A 17,984-nucleotide genomic window follows, 5' to 3' on the forward strand; every position below is an offset into this window, starting at 1 on the left:
CCCCGTGTGCTAGCGGTTGAGATGCTGCTGCTGCTGTTGGCTTTGGCACTCAGAGGTTGGGCTCAAAGCATCCCACGTGGGGATTGGTGATGCCATTGTGTGGACAATGGGCTGCTGAAAAAAAAAACCAAACAAAAAAAGAGCCTGTTGTCTCTAGTTCCAGGTTCAAATCCCTACCAAGCCCCTAACCTGATGGCAAGAGCATTACTATGTAACAGACCTAAATTATGCTTAATGTCTGTTTTTGTGGGGATGAGGTGTTAGAACTGTCTTGCCACATTAAAGTACTTAATTAAAAGAAGAGTTTTAATTTTAAATTATATTTTTTAACAGGATTTTAAAGCATTTCTCTCTTAATTGCTTGTTTAAACCCAGCACATAGGGACAGCAATGGAAAAAAGTCCTTGCCAGCCGGTGGCTCTGATACTTTGTGAGTTTCTCACACCCCCTGCCCAGAACCAGGAGATTCAGATGCAAAAATCTGCTAAGGGCATAGAAACATTCCTCTTGCAAACAACACCCCTGGCTCCCCCAGCTGCCTCTGCAAGAGCTTCCTAGGATCCAGTTGGAAGAGTGTCTGGGGCATGTTTCAATGCTTGGCCACTTATCCCTGGGCCACTCCTCCCCTCTATGGTTTGTGCCCTGCAACAGCATGTCCCTCAAGCAGCAGCTTCAGGGCTCAAATAGCAGCCACAGTAGTTTTTATCTCAGCAAGTGGCTTTTATCCCAGCATCCTGCTAGAATCATGGAGTCTAGATCAGAAATGTTCATGCTGCAGGAATTTGGGTAGTCCTGTGTCTGTGGGCAGCCACCCAGAGGCTGGCAGCAGGACATGCCCAGTGGATTTAGAGCTGAAATGTGATGATGGTGTTTACACCAGTCCCTGCTGAGCCTTGCAGCCCTGAAGCTGGTACTCACACAGTGCCACTCTAGGGCATCCCACTAGGCCACATGAGGTGGGCAGTAACAATGACAGTGGGAAAGTGGAGAAGATCTCCCAAGGCAAGTGATGCTCCCCTCGGTACATACATCATTGGCACTGTGGGAGGCAAGGCACCATGCCCAGCTTTAGCAGGAAACCCACTCACCTCCATGCACTCCAAGTACTTTTTGAACTGGCATTGGTGACATGCTGGGGCTAGTCGGGGATGGGGCAAGATGGAAACCCAGTGGGGCATCACAACAGGGGCAGAATGAGGAGGTTTCTCCTGATCTGCCCAATAAGAAGACTTTTCTGTTTTTCATCCTTACCTTTAAAATGAAGAAACAGTTGTCCCTTATTTTTGTCTGTATTTGGTGTAATCAGGTCACTCCCACTGCTGAAGCTCATTTCCTGCTGTTGGGTACATTGAAGCCATTATTGAGTATTTATTTTTCCACGAGCCTCTCTGGTTCTGATTACTTTGTGCTGATGCTACGAGACTAGGCTGAGTTTGTGCCTCTAATACCTGCCACATGCTGGCTCTGCTGTATACATTAATAAGTCTGAACACATTTTTTTTCCCAGCTGTTTCCTCCTATTATTTACCTCTTTAATCCTGATCTTACTCCTTTTGAGTAGAAGATAAAGCTTTTTTTTTTCCTGAAGGGGGTGTAGGCCAGAGGGGCAAACAGAGACACAAGGCCATTTAGACTTGGTGGTTACCATTGGTGAAATATTGTGGGGTTTGCTACTCTCTCTCTTTTTTTTTAATGGAATTCAGTGACTTTGCTGCAGTGGAGGTGATGGAGAGTGATGGTGCAGAACAATGGTATCTCTGTACGCTCACACATAAATCGTCTGCACGGTGCTGTGACTGCTGCTCTGGCAACAGCCACGGAGCTCTTGTGCTTAGAAATCTGCTGCTTTTTTCATTTGTCAGACATTGAAATTTTCCATGTGGAGGAGGCCTTTCACAAACTGATTTGGAAGACAGCAGCAAAACCTTTTGGAGAAAGGCAGGGGAGAAACATCTAGTCAGAAAGGAAAGGGGGGAGAACATCTATGCAATGTTAGTGACATTAAATCCTTGTGAAAGTTATGGTGATGAGCTCAAAGGTGCTGGCCCTGGCCCAGTACAATTGGTGCTATGCAAAGATAAATCCTCCTTCCAAATTAAACTTCTGGCTTGATGAATCAGGGGGCTGGGCTAGGTGGAGGCAAAGCGGTGCTCCCAAAGTATTCACTCCTGCTGGATTTTATGCTTACTGCTTCTGGAAATCTTAAAGCACCCTGAGCATCATGATGAGACCTGAGTGCCTTAGTGAAGAGCCCCAAGGACTGAAGGTGGCAGCAGCCTGGTCACCTGTGAAGCTGTCATGCTGCGGTGCATTGTTTTCCCCAGCAGCTTCATTGCCTGGCTGACGCAGCTCCCAGATTGTTCTCCCCTCAAACAGGGCTTTTCTGGGCTCCTATCCAGCACTAAATATGGAAAATTCCAACAGTTAGTCCAGTCTATTTTCAAGCTGTTCAGGGTTTTTTAACTTTCGAAACAAAGATGAACAAACCTGGTTATTTTACAGCAGATTCTAGCTGGAAAAACCCATCTGGTATGCCAGGTCCCCTGATGGAGATACCTGGCAGGTCCTGGAACAGCAGAGCTACCATCTCAGTGAGTTAGACCTCAACAAAGATCAGAGAGATGCTGACCTCTGGCTTTTAAAAAGCTCACTTCGATTCCAATCTGGATAATTTGCATTAATTACTTTATGTGAACAATGCTTAATGTTTCCTGACTGCCACCTGCATTACAGCTGGCCTCTTCAGCTGTGAAATACATGAAGTGATGAATTCTCATTTTTCTGCTGCTTTCCCTGAGGTTGGCTTCTCAGCTGTGTAGTCCAGCTATTTTCTTCTTGAAACTTCAACAATCAACATTTGTTAACACTCTATGTATATTTAACACCTCCCCCTCTCTGTGTAACAGACATACACATACCTTGACTGATCCCATAAAGCTCCCAACTGCTTTAATAGTCAGCATGCTGGCTGGAAAAAGCTAGACAGGAGGCTCTGGGTACAGCCAGCAGAGCCTGGGCAGGGATAAAACAAACATGTCTGGCTGCTAGCTAAACTGGAAAGAAAATTTCCTAAATTTAAGCACTCTAGATCCACACTTATTATAGCTATCAGAAAAAATAAGGAAGCTTGGTTTATGTCAGCTCACCATGTTTTCAAGCATTGGGGGAAGGAATTCCTAGACTCCATCCTCAGTGCAGAGAAGCTCTCATCTCACACCAGCACTTTGGCAGTTTTCCTCCCAACCCAGCTATGAAATAAGTTGCTTTGCTTGAAATCCCAGGCCTTGTTTTCCCATCTTTTGCCTAATGACAATCTGTATCTGCTAGGCTGTCCAACCACACATGTAGCTGCCAGCCTGCTTAAAGATAACAAGGCAGCTTGATCCTGTTAGCTGATCGTGTTTGTGCCTGATCCATCTAATCAGAACAGTTTGGTTGTGTCAGTCTGGTGCAAAGGATACACTGACACAGAAAAGCACAACTCTGCAAACACAGCTGGAGATGCCTTTAAAATACAACTCTCAGTTGTGCCCTTTAAGGTAGTGAAGCAACAAAAATGGACCAGAGGTTTTCAAGCATTTGCAGCTGTACTGTGAAAAACATCATTGCTTGTTCTACACAGTATTAACTATTAATACTGTAACCAATGTTTTAAAGCATCAGCAATCTCTCAGATCTCCCAGAAAGGAAAATCATTTAACTCTTTAAAGGAAAAACCTTTAAATCTTGCTTCAAAACTGCCTTTTTTTCTCCAATAGGAAATTTCAGGCAGCATTGTAATTCCATCTGGCATTACCTTAGGTCAAGGGGCAGAACTTTTGGTGTTTGAACTTACTTCCACAGAAGCATCTAAAGTTCAACATACACAAGCTAGGAAAGAATCCTCAGCCTTGCAGCCACTCAACACACACTGCTCCCTTTCTTTGCCTAGCTCTGAAAGAGCAAAATGAAACACATCAACAGGGCAGAGATTACACAAGTAGCTGTTACTCCACTGCTGCTTCATCTCATCTCCCCAGGCCATACTTCAGGAGCAGCTGCTGAAGCACAGTGAAGAAATGATGAATGAGATCCCAGGGCTGCTGACAAGGTTTATCACCCCTCCTGTACTTTTCATTTAGATTCAGGCAGCACAAGAGGGTGTCACGCGATGGTTTAGTGCTGCTTCGTGCTGTGGCAACTCCCTGAACAGCCTGTCTCAGGGGTCTGCCAGCAAAAACAATGCTGGTAGAATAATACAAAAAGAAATCATCAGGAAATTAAACAGTTTAGTAGGCACACTTCAGTCTGAACTGGATTTGTTCAGTGGAACTCGAGAGTACATTCTAACTGATCACATGCAGAGCACACCACCAGCCTGACACAACTCACTACTAAAATGCTTATGTGTGCAATAGCAACTGCAAGCTCACAAAGACCACTTTTTCCCAGGGAAAACTGATCAGCTTTCTCTTGGTATTGCACAAGCAGAACCAGTTTATAGGATCTGGAGTGCCCTGTGTGTCAATGATGCCACTTAGCATCAACTAAATACTTGTACTAAAGAAATAACCCCAGAAACCAAAACACAAAACCCACAAAATAAGCCATCATGGAAGTATAAACATGTTGGATTGAATGGGATTCAGCCACTGTCAACATTGGCACAACTCACAGCTTCCTTCAAGTCGTTCAGCTAGATGCTGGCAATGAAATTAATCTCCTCTTCCTATCTTAATATAAACCTTTACTTACCATACTTGGGGTTATACAGAGGAATACTGCAACCAATTCATGAGTTGGATAAATCACACAAATATTTCTTTCAAAATTTACAACCCTGGTTGTTAACTGAAGTTAATTCAACTTGTATTAAACATCCTATCATTAACTCCACATAAATCAGGAGGAGGAGGCAGTACTTTTAATCATAAAAAGCTCATTTGCACCAGTATCTCATTTGTACCATATTTCATGTGGTCCTGCTCTGGAGGGGGAGGTTAGACTCAAAGATCTCCAGAGGTCCCTTCCAACCCCCTAATCTTCTGTGAGGTAATTTACCACTGATGTAACCATCACCTATTTGTACTGGGTGAAGGACTCGGTTCTTTTCTGCTTGGATGCCACATTGCACAGCTCTGATTTCTAGCAGTAGAAGAGCTGCCAATCAAATGATTCCCCATGCCGGTTTTTAATCAGAATGCAAGAAAAAGGCTGGAAAACTAACCATGGTCTGTCAAACAGGGTACAAAGTCTTTATTCTCCAATAAGTTAAGTGTTCTTATAAATAGATGTTCTAGCCTTTTGTACGCTGTGTTGAGCATGAAGCTATGCTTCAGTTACTCCTCAGACTCTGAACCTTCTTCATCTTGGCTGATTTGGAAGTAGCGCAGCTCATAGGTCTCCTTGTCAGACGCGACGACACGGAGCCAGTCACGCAGGTTGTTCTTCTTCAGGTACTTCTTTGTGAGGTATTTCAGGTACCTTGAACACAGTAATTATACCTTAGAACCTTCTCACTTAACAATCCCCACTGCTGCCTGTGCTCCACCCAAGACAGGGCTCTAGCAGGCCAGCACAACAATTATATCCAGAAATAAAAAGTTATCACAGGTAGCAGAAAATAAAAGGGTGGGGTTTTGTTCATTCCAGGTATTATTTCATGCTCTTTTGACTACTGCCCTGCTTTTGCCTGGGAGAGAGCTCAATTTCTAACTGGTACAGTGCTGTGGATTAAGTGTGAGAATAATGCTGGTGACACTGATGTTTCAGTTGTTGCTGAGTAGCACTTGTTTTAAGGTAAGGAATTTGCAGTTTCCTATGCTCTGCCAGCAAGGAGGTGCACAAGAAACTTTGAGGGGACACAGGCAGGACAGCTGACCCAAACTGGCCAATGGACTACTCCATATCATATGATGCCAAGTCATGCCCAGTATATAAACTGGGAGGAATTCACTGGGAAGGGCAGATTGCTGCTCAGGGACTAGCTGAGCATTGGTCAGCATGTGATGAGCAATTGCATTGCATCTCTCTTGTCTTTCCTTAGTTTTACCTCTGTTATCTTCACTATGAGTATTATTTTTACTATTATTATAGTATCCTATTTCAATTACCAAACTCTTCTTAACTCAGGAGCTGCTGCACAGTGCTTAATTGCTGGCTAGGGTTGAACGACATGAATCACAGAGAATCATGGAGTAGGTTGGATTGGAAAGGATCTTAAAGATCATCTAATACCAACCCCCCTGCCATGGGCAGGAACACCTTCCTCTAGACCAGATTGCTCAAGGCCCAGTCCAACCAATAGCATAGGACAATGTCAGTAACTCAAAGGCAATGCAAAGTAATTCTAAAACTTGGTCTAACTGGTGTATCTGTACCAACAAATAAAGATGGGGACACAGGGAAGGAACTGTACCTCTAACCAGCTCCTCATCTGTAGCAGGCCCTGACACACTAAGCAGTTTAAGGCTTTGTTTGACTCACAGAGCTCTTTTGCAACAGCATTTTAATACAACCAATTAAGTACCAAAACAGCCTCTCCCCCATGACACAAATTCAGAACAGCTTCTAAAAGCCTTTTTCCTTAATATACTTCTAACAACCTTTATAAAGCATCTATTACTACACCTACCTTAGAAGGAGTATTAATTTGCAAGCAAGTCTCAAGTATTTAAAAGCAATATTATAAATGTTTAAATTCCATCCTTCACTAATATTTAGAAGAGCTATGAAGGTTAGAGTGGACACTTTCTCTACACCTATCAGAGGTGTTATCACGTTTGACACACCACTGTTCAAAATCCACTATCATAGAATTGTCAGGGTTGGAAGGGACCTCAAGGATCATCCAGTTCCAACCCCCCTGCCATGGGACCTCACACTAGAACACGCTGCTCACAGCCACATCCAGCCTGGCCTTAAAAACCTCCAGGGATGGGGTTTATATCACCTTCCTGGGCAACCTGTGTCAGTGTCTCACAACCCTCATGGGGAAGAACTTCTTCCTCACATCCAATCTGAATCTACTCACTTCTAGTTTTCCTCCATTCCCCCTAGTCCTATCATTAGCTGACACCCTGAGAAGTCCCTCCCCAGCTTTCTTGTAGCCCCCTTAAAATACTGGAAGGCCACAATAAGGTCTCCTTAGAACCTTCTCTTTTCCAGACTGAATAGCCCCAACTCCCTCAGTCTGTCCTCATAGCAGAGCAGCTCCAGCCTTCTGATCATCCTCATGGCTCTTCTCTGGACACACTCCAGCACCTCCAGATCCTTCCTGTAATAGGGGCTCCAGAACTGGGCACAGTATTCCAGGTGGGGGTCTCACCAGAGCAGAGGGGGAGAAATCACAAACACAACAACATGAATCTTTGCCAACCTTTTAGAAAACTGCTTCTCGGAGGTCACTGTGATCTTGTTCTTCAGACGTTCAATGTGAACAGTGTTGCCCAAGTTCCCCGTTTTTCCATTGACCTTAACCTTCTCCTTTAGGAACTGTTCCTGTTTCAACATTCAAGAAATAGAACACTAGGGAAGGGCACCCTAGGTATGAACTAGGGAAGGGACCCTAGCCATAGAGCAATATTAAATTTCACCGTTTCACTTGTGTCCAGACAGCAAGAACTTACAATGCAGTAAGGTTTTACAGCGACTAAAAAAAGTTTAAACTTCATTTAAAACAGTTCTATTCATAGACAAGTATGAACCACCAGGTCTAGAAAACGTCTAAAGCTAAGAAGTTTTCCAAAGTGCTGGTAGTTTAAAGAACAGCTGTTCATATCGCCAATTTCAATGTGACTTTTCAGCTGCAACTCAGTTATCCTTCTGTACCAAGGCTTTTATTATACTATATACTACAAGGACGAGCAAAACCACGACTTACAAAATTCCCAGAATCAAAGATTCCATCTTCAACAGGATGAGTCAAGTCAAGGCAAAACTTCCAGGTGGCCTTTTTGGATTTTCTGTCCTTTTGCTAAAACATCAAAACCCCCAAAGTTAACGGCAACCCACACCAGAAACACTTTTATCAGAGGGAAGGGGATATAGGACACAGAGGACCACCGCGGAGACGCGTGGTCGGCGCCGGCCCATGCCGACCCCACCTGGAGAGCAGAGCTCACTGCAGCCGCTTCGCCCCGGCCCAGGCCTAGCTCCGGCCGGCCGCCACCCACTCGAAACAGTCTCGGAGCGAGAAAGCCGCCAACCCTCCCGGCCCCTGGCCTCACCGCGCGCTGACCACCCCATGGCTACCAGTCGTAGTCCCTCAAAGAGAGTGAAGCAGCCCCGGCCCACTGCCCTCCACGAACTCACCGGACCCATCCCGCCGGCTCAGCACGCTCACGAAAAGGAAGCTGCGCTGCCCAGGCCAAGCTTTTATAGCCGGCCTGCGACGTGGTGACGCCATCACGCAGGCGTGAGGGCTGGAACAGGGAGCCTGCGCTACAGAGGGCATGCTGGGAGGCGCCCGGCCCTCCCCCCGCCATGTTTTCCCAGAGGCACAAACAGGCCGCACACGTCTTTAGCATGAACGAGTCACCTTTTATTTAGTTTTATTTATTTCTGTCGGACAGGAACGCAAGCGTTTCTCGTACAAATCACTGGCCGCGCCGCTCTGGCGGTGACGTGTTTCTCCTCGGGGAAGCTGAGGGTGCTGGCAAACAGCAGGGGGGAACCGACTGCCTGGACAACAGGCTGTCCTCGCAGCAACCAGAGAAGTCGGAGCTGGAGCTTACAGATGCATTGAACGTCACCAAAGCATTGAACATTCTCCCACAGTCCCTGTAATTATAACCAGCACCCAGCTCCCCGCAGCACTGACATCTTTTATTATTTCTGGAGCAAAATAACACATAATTTTGCCCACTCCTCCCCCCCCCCCTCCCCCCAATCATTGTGTGATGTTGAAAATACAGCTTCCAAAACGGGTACAAACTTGAACCACAAGGACCATCGTTCCTGGTTGTGTAATTGACAGGGTTTAGTTTTTGCTATGATCAGTAAAAAGAAACGTTTCCATCATTTTTCTTCACCGTGTCGTCGTCCCCCCCCCCCCCCCACTGCCCCCATTTTGAAAGCTGCACCGAACAACAGCTATGCTTACAATATACAGCACAGACATAGGGGTTTTCTGCGATACAGCAACACACAGTTAACATTTTGTTTTCAGTCCACAAGTACACTCTCAGATGCCAAATACTGTAGAGAGCCAGACCACAGATGCTGGAGAGCCTGCTGACCACCTTGGCGTACCATGCTGAACGCTCCCCTCCCCCCCAACACACTCCCACAACCACAACTCCAGGATCTACGCCTTCAAAACATTCTTAGTGTATAAGCAAGATATTTAAAATATCCTTAAGAAGGTCTTATTTGTTTTCTCCTCTGAAGTTTAGTTCTACTGTAACAAACTACATTCTAAATTACTCCAAGAAAAAAAAAACAAAACAGGATGGGGTAGGGGATAAGGAAAAAAAAACCACCAAAGGGTTTCTTGAATTTTTGAATTCTGTGAGACTGACCTGCAGTAACCATAAGAGTTTGAGCTGTCAACAAATTTGACTTCTTTACAGATGGTGTAAAATTACCTGTATAGTTAAACTACAGTCTGTGCACCGTTTTTTGGGTACATCGTGGATTAGAAAAACCTGCAAGAGGCTTGAAAGCAGTTAGGTTAAAACAATGAAATTCAGCTAGCTTCTTAAAAAAAACAGCCCTGAGAACACGGCTCAACTAGCAAGAGCCTAGTTGAAAAAACCACCATTATAAGCAAAAAATTATAGGAGGATCTATTGGAATCTTAAAAGTAGTTATTTGCCAGCGCTTGAGGCAGGAAACACTGCAGTCTTTCCAATGCTCTGAAGTAGTAAGAGAAACTCAGTGAATTGGAGCCATAAAAGCATGCATTGTTTGGAGTGGAAATACTTTTCTTCACCTCATTTTCACAGCCTTTATGCTAAGCAATCGCCATCAGCTATTAGAAGTTTATAGTTTTCGGGTTTTGACACAGTTTAAGTGTTAAGACAATACTACAGAACAAGTACACTGGTTAAGATTCCTTTTAAAGTAAAGCCATGTAAGGAGAATTTCCCCTAAGCATTTGGTTAGGGATCTTAAAAATACACATCTATATGGACTATTGATCACAAAGTTTGTTGCAAACAGTTCTGACAGTAAACTGAAACATCTTACTTCAAACGGAAATGCCTCAAATACATGTTCTATTTTAGAAGCAACTTTCAACCTTACTGAAACTTGGGAGATTATGCTTAAGACTCATGCTTATGTATTACTATGGGAAACTTCATGCATGATGAGCCAACACTCTGCACTTCCACAGCATTAGAAGTGCTTCACAAAAGACAACTAAGTATAGAAGAACAAAACCTATAATGAAGTACTTAGTCGTTCAAATCTTGCAGAACTGAAGGTTGCAATAAAAGGACATCTGTTATGTCCCAATGAGGGCTCTTCCAGCAAACTGGAGGTCATAAAACCTCTATTTGTTAGATTGCTGTAGTACCTGAAAACTCCAGTCAGACCAGGACCCCACTTGCAGGAACAGGACAAAAAAACAGCCCTTGTCCCAGGCAGCTTACAGTCTAAGTAAATGCTTGGATATTGTGAGCCAGGGGCATCAAATACCTGTCATCCAACAAGGGTTTAGAGGACAGACAGGCACCTGAAAGTAGAGAAAAGCACTACTAGAAGGACAAATCCAAGTCTTGTAGTTTTCAAGCATATTAGAAGTACTCATAATGCACTGATAGCATTAGAACTTGCATTAGTTTGATATAGCAACCTATGACTTCCCGCCTGACATCACACAGCTCAGCTTACTGAAAAGATCATAGTTTCACAGCCATCTCCCAAGCCACCAAAGCCTGTCTCCCAGGTATACCAGTTCAATGGAGAGGCGGAAAGGAGTATAGTGCAGGCTAGCTTGGACTATTCAGCATGCACTTTCGCCACTGTTCTGAACACATTTCAGTCTCTCTGCATCAACAGCTTTGCTTTTAAAAGCAGTTTTTCCATTTCAGTCAAGGTGCTATTTACAGAGTTCACTGTGATGTGTATTGTGCTCAGCAAGAGCGTGTGGCAGTATCCTACCTCTGCCAGGTGTCTCAGGTAACTGTGCTTTATTACCAGAGTATGTTTATTGCTGTCTTTACCTTCACTGTACTGCTCTCCCTGTCACGAGAAGTCTGTGGAATATGCATGGTTTTGCCAGCTCAATTAGACCTCCAAGATCTGCTAAGCCCTGCCGCAATATGCAGAAGGGCAGTTTTGCCGTGAGCCCTTTGGGGATTAGAGAGTACTTCCTACTAAGCTGCAAACATTTGAAGCAGTTAATGGCAGCGTGACTCTTGCTGCCAGCGGAGTGCGAGTTGTGCGGGCCGTCCAGGGCAGCATGCCACGTGTTTACGAGCTGTCCTCCATCAGCCAACAGCCACTGAAGCTTAAGGCAAGTTCATGAAACGATTTTTCACCTGTGAAGAGAGGTCTGAGCCACAGACTAAGGAAGCTTCCCACTCATGAAGAGTCACAACGCCTCAAAATTCAAGCTGAACGCCTTAAACGGGAGCGGGCTGGTTATCCTTCCATAACTATTGCTGTGAAGCCTTGTGTTTGCCTGTTAAGCTACTAAATAGAGGCATGCATGCAGTGTTTCAGTGACTCAGAACTCCCCTGCAGTGGGGCTTTCAGAACTATGCAGCAGTTTGTATACTTTTCTAGTTAAGCCACGGCTGTCCAGTATTGTCTGTCAAGTCTACACGTTGAAGATACAATAGTTTTTATTGGTTTAAAAAGAATGGCATGCATCTAGTTTAGGCTCAATGCTACAGTTTGTCCCACTTTGTGAAAAAAACAAGAACACCAAACAAAACCATGTGGTCCCTGTGCTACAAAAGTATGGTCTGAACCTGAAGATTAAAACCTAAAGCTGGAAGCACTGCAACAGATTCCCATGGAGTTTGTCACCCTTGTATAGTTTAAGATAAATACAATAAAGGAAAGCAATTGAACTGCATTTTTCTATTTTATTTTTCAAGTCTGACAAAGGCCTCGAGTGAAAGTCTATAGCTTTAACATCCATTCTCACCTTTGTGTCCCCTTGACCTATCTATGTCTTATCTACCCAATATTCCAACTGCCTGCCTAAACCACAGGTAGGCTTTGACACCATTTTATCGTTACAATAAGCCAACAAGTTGGCAAAGAAGAATACAGAGGTAATACAGTTAAGTTGCACATGGCCACTGGGGCTTGGTCAAGCCAGCTGGCATTTTTGATCACTTGAGTTTCTTGGTCTAAAAGTTGTGATTGGCACCTACAGTTCTGCAAGAGTCCCAATCCACAAAATACTTAAGCTTTAAAAAACCAAACCAAACCAAACCAACCAACCAACCAACCAACAAACAAAAACCCCAAACAAACAAACCAAAAAAAAAAGCTACTTTTATTGTCAGTTCTACCTAAACATGTCAAGAAAAATACTATTTGTGCTCTAGGTCACTTTATAACCCTAGATACCTACCAGCTTATCTAAAAGCCCCTGAATACTGTATTTTGTCTGTTCATACAGACAAACACTGTTTTGCTCAAGCAAATAAAAATATATCCACTAGTAACACCTGATTGGTTTCTCAGATTCATAGCTGAAACCCACAGGAATGTTAAAATAGTTACAATTAAGGAATTAAAATCTCAGTGATTTTGAAAACTGCCATTAGCCTGCAACATTAATCCAGAATCCAGCACTGCTTTTTAACAATTCAAAAAAGAAATGAGGTTGCTTGTGAAGGCCAGAGCTTTGGTGACAATAAGAACCAAATTTATAGATCTGTGGTTTGTCCAGACCTGAGCAGTTGCCCGAGCCTGGTGATCCTCTTTACTTGCAAGGCTTTATGGCTACAGCACATTCTTCATTCATTGCACTTATGACAGATATCTGGAAGAGAAGGCAGATAGGTGAGCTCCAGCCCCATGCCAGAGGAAACACTCCTAGAAGTTACAGACTATCACATTTTACTCTCTGTCCCATCTCTCTTGGGAGGGAAAGAGGAAGGTCAAGTTGGCAAAATGCAGTCATTAGAATTCCCACCCTATCTACCCTTCCCACCAATTTGCTCTTTGCCTTGGCTGGCAGCCTGAGGTATGTACAGCAGAGGAAGACGAACAAGCTGCTGCACTAGAGCCACACTAGCAGCTGGTGTGGCCTAGTACAGACTGCAGTCTGCAAAGCTACCTGCAGACAGGTTTGCTAATACAGCAGATCAGTCTACTCAGGCCGCATCTGTGACAGAGCTCTACACTTGATCCTGATGAAGGAAGCCTGGAAGCTCCACTCCACACTTTGCAGACAACGCTGGTAGGATTTATCTAGACATGGAGACATCCATATCACCTTACTGTCAGCTGGGCTAGGTTTTAGTGCCATATTGATTGCTCCAGTACAGACGTCTTTCTACATCTCAAAGGACCAATTCCCATGCTTCTTACCCTCTCTTCACAGAGAGATTAAAATGGTCACTATCAGAATAAGACTCCTTCATTGCATAATCAAGTAGAATTAACCACAACTCTTCTTGTCTGTGCTCTGTGCTTACCTGCACATCTTCATTGGCATTGAATTTTACTTCTATTTCTTTGCCAAGATCCCCTTCTGGCAACTTTAGATCCTCACGAACTTCACCACTTTCTGTCAGCAGGGAGAGATACCCATCCTGAATACCTATCAGCTGTGAAGAGAAGTTCACTTTTAGCAAGTTTAGTGTAAGTAGTCACTAGCAGGCAATAGCTGAAGGTTAGGCAGAAAGCAGTGAACTCTGTCACATGAATTCTTTAGTACTGTGTAGCAGTTACGAAGAGTGGAGAGGGCTGAGAGTTAGGGGAACTGTGGCAAGAAGAGCCACCAGAACCCTGATGATTAACTCCCACAAACCCATCCTTGTGATTTAGAAAAGGTACTGACTGCTTTCAGGTCCAGCTTTTTACATCTTTGAATTAGAAACAGTAACTGGAATGGTGTTGACTGAACAGCATTTCTTTTATAAAGTACACAGTGCTTGAACTGTACACTTCTATAGCTACATCTGTGCGGTGACATATTAGCATTAAAGGCTAATGAATAGATTAGGGAACATCCACCAAGGTCTGGACCAGTTTTATAATACTGCTGTCAGCCTAACTGAAAGCCTGAACTAAGGGGAACAGCTACTTTGACAGGGCAAGGAACTTGGAACATGTTAACAGTAAACCCCAAAGATAGCACTAACAAGCCTGATAAACAGCAAGAACTTCAGAAGCAATAAGGACTCCAGAACACAAGATCCCCAAAACAACATTAAGCATCTCTTGGAAAGTCTAAGCCCTAAGACAGGGTAGTCACACTGAATTCAAACAGCATCAGCTGTCCTGAAGAGTTGCTGACCCCTTGAACTCAAGGCTTTGACAAGTAACTGTAGCGTTCCAACTGACCTGGATAGATTGGTTCCTGTCCAGATGTAGGCCTAACACATTGGGAACCACACCCAAGACAATGGAAGATAGCTGAGATGTTATAGCTCAGAACCTGAAATGTGCTGCTTTTAAGAGATCTATAGCATTACAGAAATCTCTATCCATGCATTTCAGAGCACAGTACATGAGCACCAACACTGCTTGATGATAACTAAAGCCAGCTTCTACACAGAAAGCACTGCACCAAGTTAGACCTGGCATCAGATGCAGTGTAAGACTGTCTTGTGGCTTTATCTATCCTATGTAAGGTGAAATTATGAGTGACATTATATGCTTAAATTCAAATTTACTTCAAGTGAGACAGGGCTGTTTCTCTCCAGATTCTAAAGGATGTCAGCATCACAAAGAATAAAGTAATGACCTTACAATATGAGCTAGAAAAAAATGTGTTTCTGGTCTTTTACCTGTCATTTCTAAAGACTGCTGCTGCATGATGAGGGTGTCAGTAGAGTGAGGAGCTCATCATCAGTGAGCTCTGGTGGTTTTAACAACTCACTAAATGCTGGGAGTTCAGCTATGTCATGTCCAGGCAGGCAAATTCCATTAATTCTGACAACTGCACTTTGTTATGTGAAAGGCAAGTTTGGGATGAGGAGTTTACATGTGTTATTTTAGGAGTATAAAGCCTCTTAACATGTGGGAGGACAAAGTGACTGTAACTCACCTGGTAGTCATTCCTCTTGATATTTGGAACATCCATGTTATGAGTTGAAGGGCAAATATCTTCGTATTTTTTACCAGTGAAGATGTCAATACCAACCAAGTGGACCTACAAGAGAAGAGAAAGAACATCAGTTACTGTTGATCCTAGAGAAGCAGGATGTCATTGCCATTGGTTTTGTTGCCTAGACCTTTTGCTTGAGGTGTGAAAGCAGCCCAAGGACCAGAAGGCGGCCTCTCATCCCTTCATGGCATGCTACTAGATGAGGACAAAGACCAGCCGCTGTTATCTTCCACAGCCTTCTGTAGTTTTACACCAGCAAGTGTGAGGAGGCAGTGCTTAAAACATTCACTTCAAGTTGTTCTGAGGAACACAACAGTGTTGGTGACAACATGAAGGCTAAAGGGAAGAGAAGAGGTGGTCATGCACAGAGATGAAAGCATCTCCCACCTCCCTTTATGCAAGCAGCACCTGTCCACTGCAGCTAGCACTCAAATTACCAGTTCCTAGCCTGCTCTTCTCGGGTCTTTCCACTATCACAACTGTTTCAGTATTTAAGAAAACTGGATCTGTCCAGTAAAACAAGCCATAAGGGGGAGAAAAAGGGAAAAAACTAGCAAGGGCTGGCTATAGCTCTGACAAAACCTAAATACTCTACCCACCTACATGTATCATACAAGGCTTTAGAAACTTAAGAACTCTCCAAGTAGTCCATGCTTCATCACAGAATAGTTTGGGTTGGAAAGGACCTTTAGAGGTCATCTAGTCCAATCCCCCTGCAGTTAACAGAGACATCTTCAAGTAGATCAGGTTGTTCAGAGCCCTGAACAACCTGACCTGGATTGGGTTCCAGGGATGGGACTTCTACCACCTCTTTGGGCAATCTGGGCCAGTGTTTCACCACCCACTATAAAAATAATGTCTTTCTTCTATCTAGTCTGAAGCTCCCCTCTTGTAGTTTAGAATGATCACCCTTTTTAGCAGGGCATACTGCAACAGAACAAAGTCTCTCCCTATCTTTCTTACAGGCCCCCTTTAAGTACTGAAAGGCCTCTAATAACATCTCCCTGAAGCCTTTTCTTCTCCAGGCTGAATAACCCAAATTCTCAGCCTTTCCTCACAGGAGAGGTGTTCCAGCTTGTAACAGATCTGCCTCTAAACTCTGAATATACCCACCACACAGTGCTGTTGAATGAATGAAGGGAGTGCCTAGCCTCGGTCCAAGCTCTGGACAGCTGCATAAGCCAACTGCTCAGGCAGCAGGCCTACAGCCTCAGACAGTAGCCTAAGAATGTCCCTGGTGGGACGTGGGAGGGGGGAAGATACTCCTCACTGAGAGCTGAGAAAAGGAAAGCAGCAGCACCAAGACATGCAGGGCCAGAGGAGGCCCACAGAGGTAGGGATTGTCTGCTGAGCACTTCTGGATTACGTAACAACACAGGCACTTCTAGTGAGCACCGAAGCCCAGTGCAGCGATAGTGAAAGTCTGGTAGCACAGGCAGGCACAGGAGTGCTCGGGTGGGTAGCAAGAACACAACCCAACCACGCCCTAGCGATTTCATCAGCCCCCCCTTCCAGAACTTACCCTGCCCCCACTACAGGTCTGTTATCACTATCAGTGTTTAGCAACTTTTTAACAAGTTTGGGGTTAAAAAAATAAACCACCTCCTGTCCTGAACACCTTCCTGCTTTACATTACTGGAAACCCTCGGAGTGGAGACACATGAGACTGCTGAAAGAGAAGCAGCGGCTCGGCTGGATACAGAACGCTCTGCCAGATGAAACGCTACACCCTTCCCTCCCGGCCAGCCGCGCAGCAGGGATGCTGCTAAGAGGGCCGGGAGCCGCAGAAGCACCAACTGCGGGGCCGTGCAACAGATCCGGGCTTGCAGAGACTGCCCGGGGCCGCTCACCTTGGCGTGGCCGTGCTTGCCCGTCTTCGAGGTGGACATCTCCACGATCTTGCAGGGGCGGCCCTTGAGCACCACGAAGCCGTTCTTCCGCAGCGCCGAGCACTGCATGGGGTACGTGAAGGAGGCGCCGGCATCGCCCGTGGTGAAGTCGAGTTCGTCGGCCATGGCGGCTGGGGGCTAGTGGCGGGGGCTGCACAGAAACGAGAGCGTCGGGCACGGCGGGAAGGGCCAGGGAAGGATGGGGCGGGGGGGGGGCACACACGACGACATCCAACCACCTCCCCACGATGAGGGCAGCGCAATGGCGGCGCCCTGGGGCCGAGCCCACCTCGCTCCTACACACATGCCCGGTGGCCGGGGCTCTGCCACGTGCCGGGGCCCCCCACCCCTCCCCGGTATCGGTAGCGCCCGGCCTCGCCTCGCCTTCCCCCCGCCACTTCCCCATCCCCTCAGCACCACCCGCGCAGTAACCCCAAGCACCGTCCCCGAGCGGCGCCGCAGCCCCTCTTACCTGGCGAGGAGAGTCGGTGAAGGCGGGCTGGCCGGGGCCGGGCGGGGCGGGGGCACGGCGGAACTCGGCGCCGCGCACACGCGCCCGACCACTGCGGCGGCCGGCGGGAAGGGGCGGCGGGCAGCGGGGAGCGCGCGCAGCGCGCCCCGCCCGGCCCCGCCCCCCGGCTTCCGCCGCCTGCCGCGCTCATTGGCCCGTGCACCCCCCCGCCGGCCTCCGACGGGGCGGGACCGGCCTCCGCGCCCCCTCCGCCCCTCCGCCTGACCACGTGCCGGGGGCGCTTCCCGCCTTCGCCTCTCAAGCCTCAAGGAGCTCGTCCCGCCCCTCGTCGGCACCTACGGAGCGCAGTTGCGGTCAGAGGGCCCGCGCGCCAATCGCGCGGCGCTGGCGCCATTGC

The 17,984-nt window shown here is 46.1% G+C and overlaps 2 protein-coding genes and 1 long non-coding RNA gene across 3 annotated transcripts; all 3 read right to left on the minus strand.

The window, feature by feature from the left end:
• Positions 1-22: 22 nt before the first annotated feature.
• On the minus strand, positions 23-2,470 carry LOC137444388 (uncharacterized). The gene is made up of 3 exons (XR_010988139.1): positions 2,286-2,470; positions 1,252-1,336; positions 23-114 (listed from the first exon to the last, which is right to left on the minus strand). It is a non-coding gene; the product is annotated as an uncharacterized lncRNA (long non-coding RNA).
• A 2,740-nt stretch (positions 2,471-5,210) lies between these two features.
• RPL22L1 (ribosomal protein L22 like 1) lies at positions 5,211-8,377 on the minus strand. The gene is made up of 4 exons (XM_068144993.1): positions 8,293-8,377; positions 7,862-7,954; positions 7,358-7,479; positions 5,211-5,463 (listed from the first exon to the last, which is right to left on the minus strand). The coding sequence occupies exons 1-4, from the start codon at positions 8,299-8,301 to the stop codon at positions 5,319-5,321; spliced, it is 369 nt and encodes a 122-aa protein (XP_068001094.1). The 5' UTR covers positions 8,302-8,377; the 3' UTR covers positions 5,211-5,318.
• Positions 8,378-11,756: 3,379 nt separating this feature from the next.
• EIF5A2 (eukaryotic translation initiation factor 5A2) lies at positions 11,757-17,698 on the minus strand. Its single transcript, XM_068144992.1, has 5 exons — positions 17,588-17,698; positions 17,077-17,266; positions 15,167-15,271; positions 13,590-13,721; positions 11,757-12,931 (listed from the first exon to the last, which is right to left on the minus strand). Exons 2-5 carry the CDS (start codon positions 17,239-17,241, stop codon positions 12,872-12,874), a joined length of 462 nt encoding a protein of 153 aa, XP_068001093.1. The 5' UTR covers positions 17,242-17,266; positions 17,588-17,698; the 3' UTR covers positions 11,757-12,871.
• Between the last annotated feature and the right edge of the window lie 286 nt (positions 17,699-17,984).

The sequence above is a fragment of the Melanerpes formicivorus genome, unplaced genomic scaffold (assembly GCF_026170545.1).
Source record: "Melanerpes formicivorus ecotype bairdi unplaced genomic scaffold, bMelFor1.0.p_v2 SCAF_12, whole genome shotgun sequence".
Lineage (NCBI taxonomy): Eukaryota > Metazoa > Chordata > Aves > Piciformes > Picidae > Melanerpes > Melanerpes formicivorus.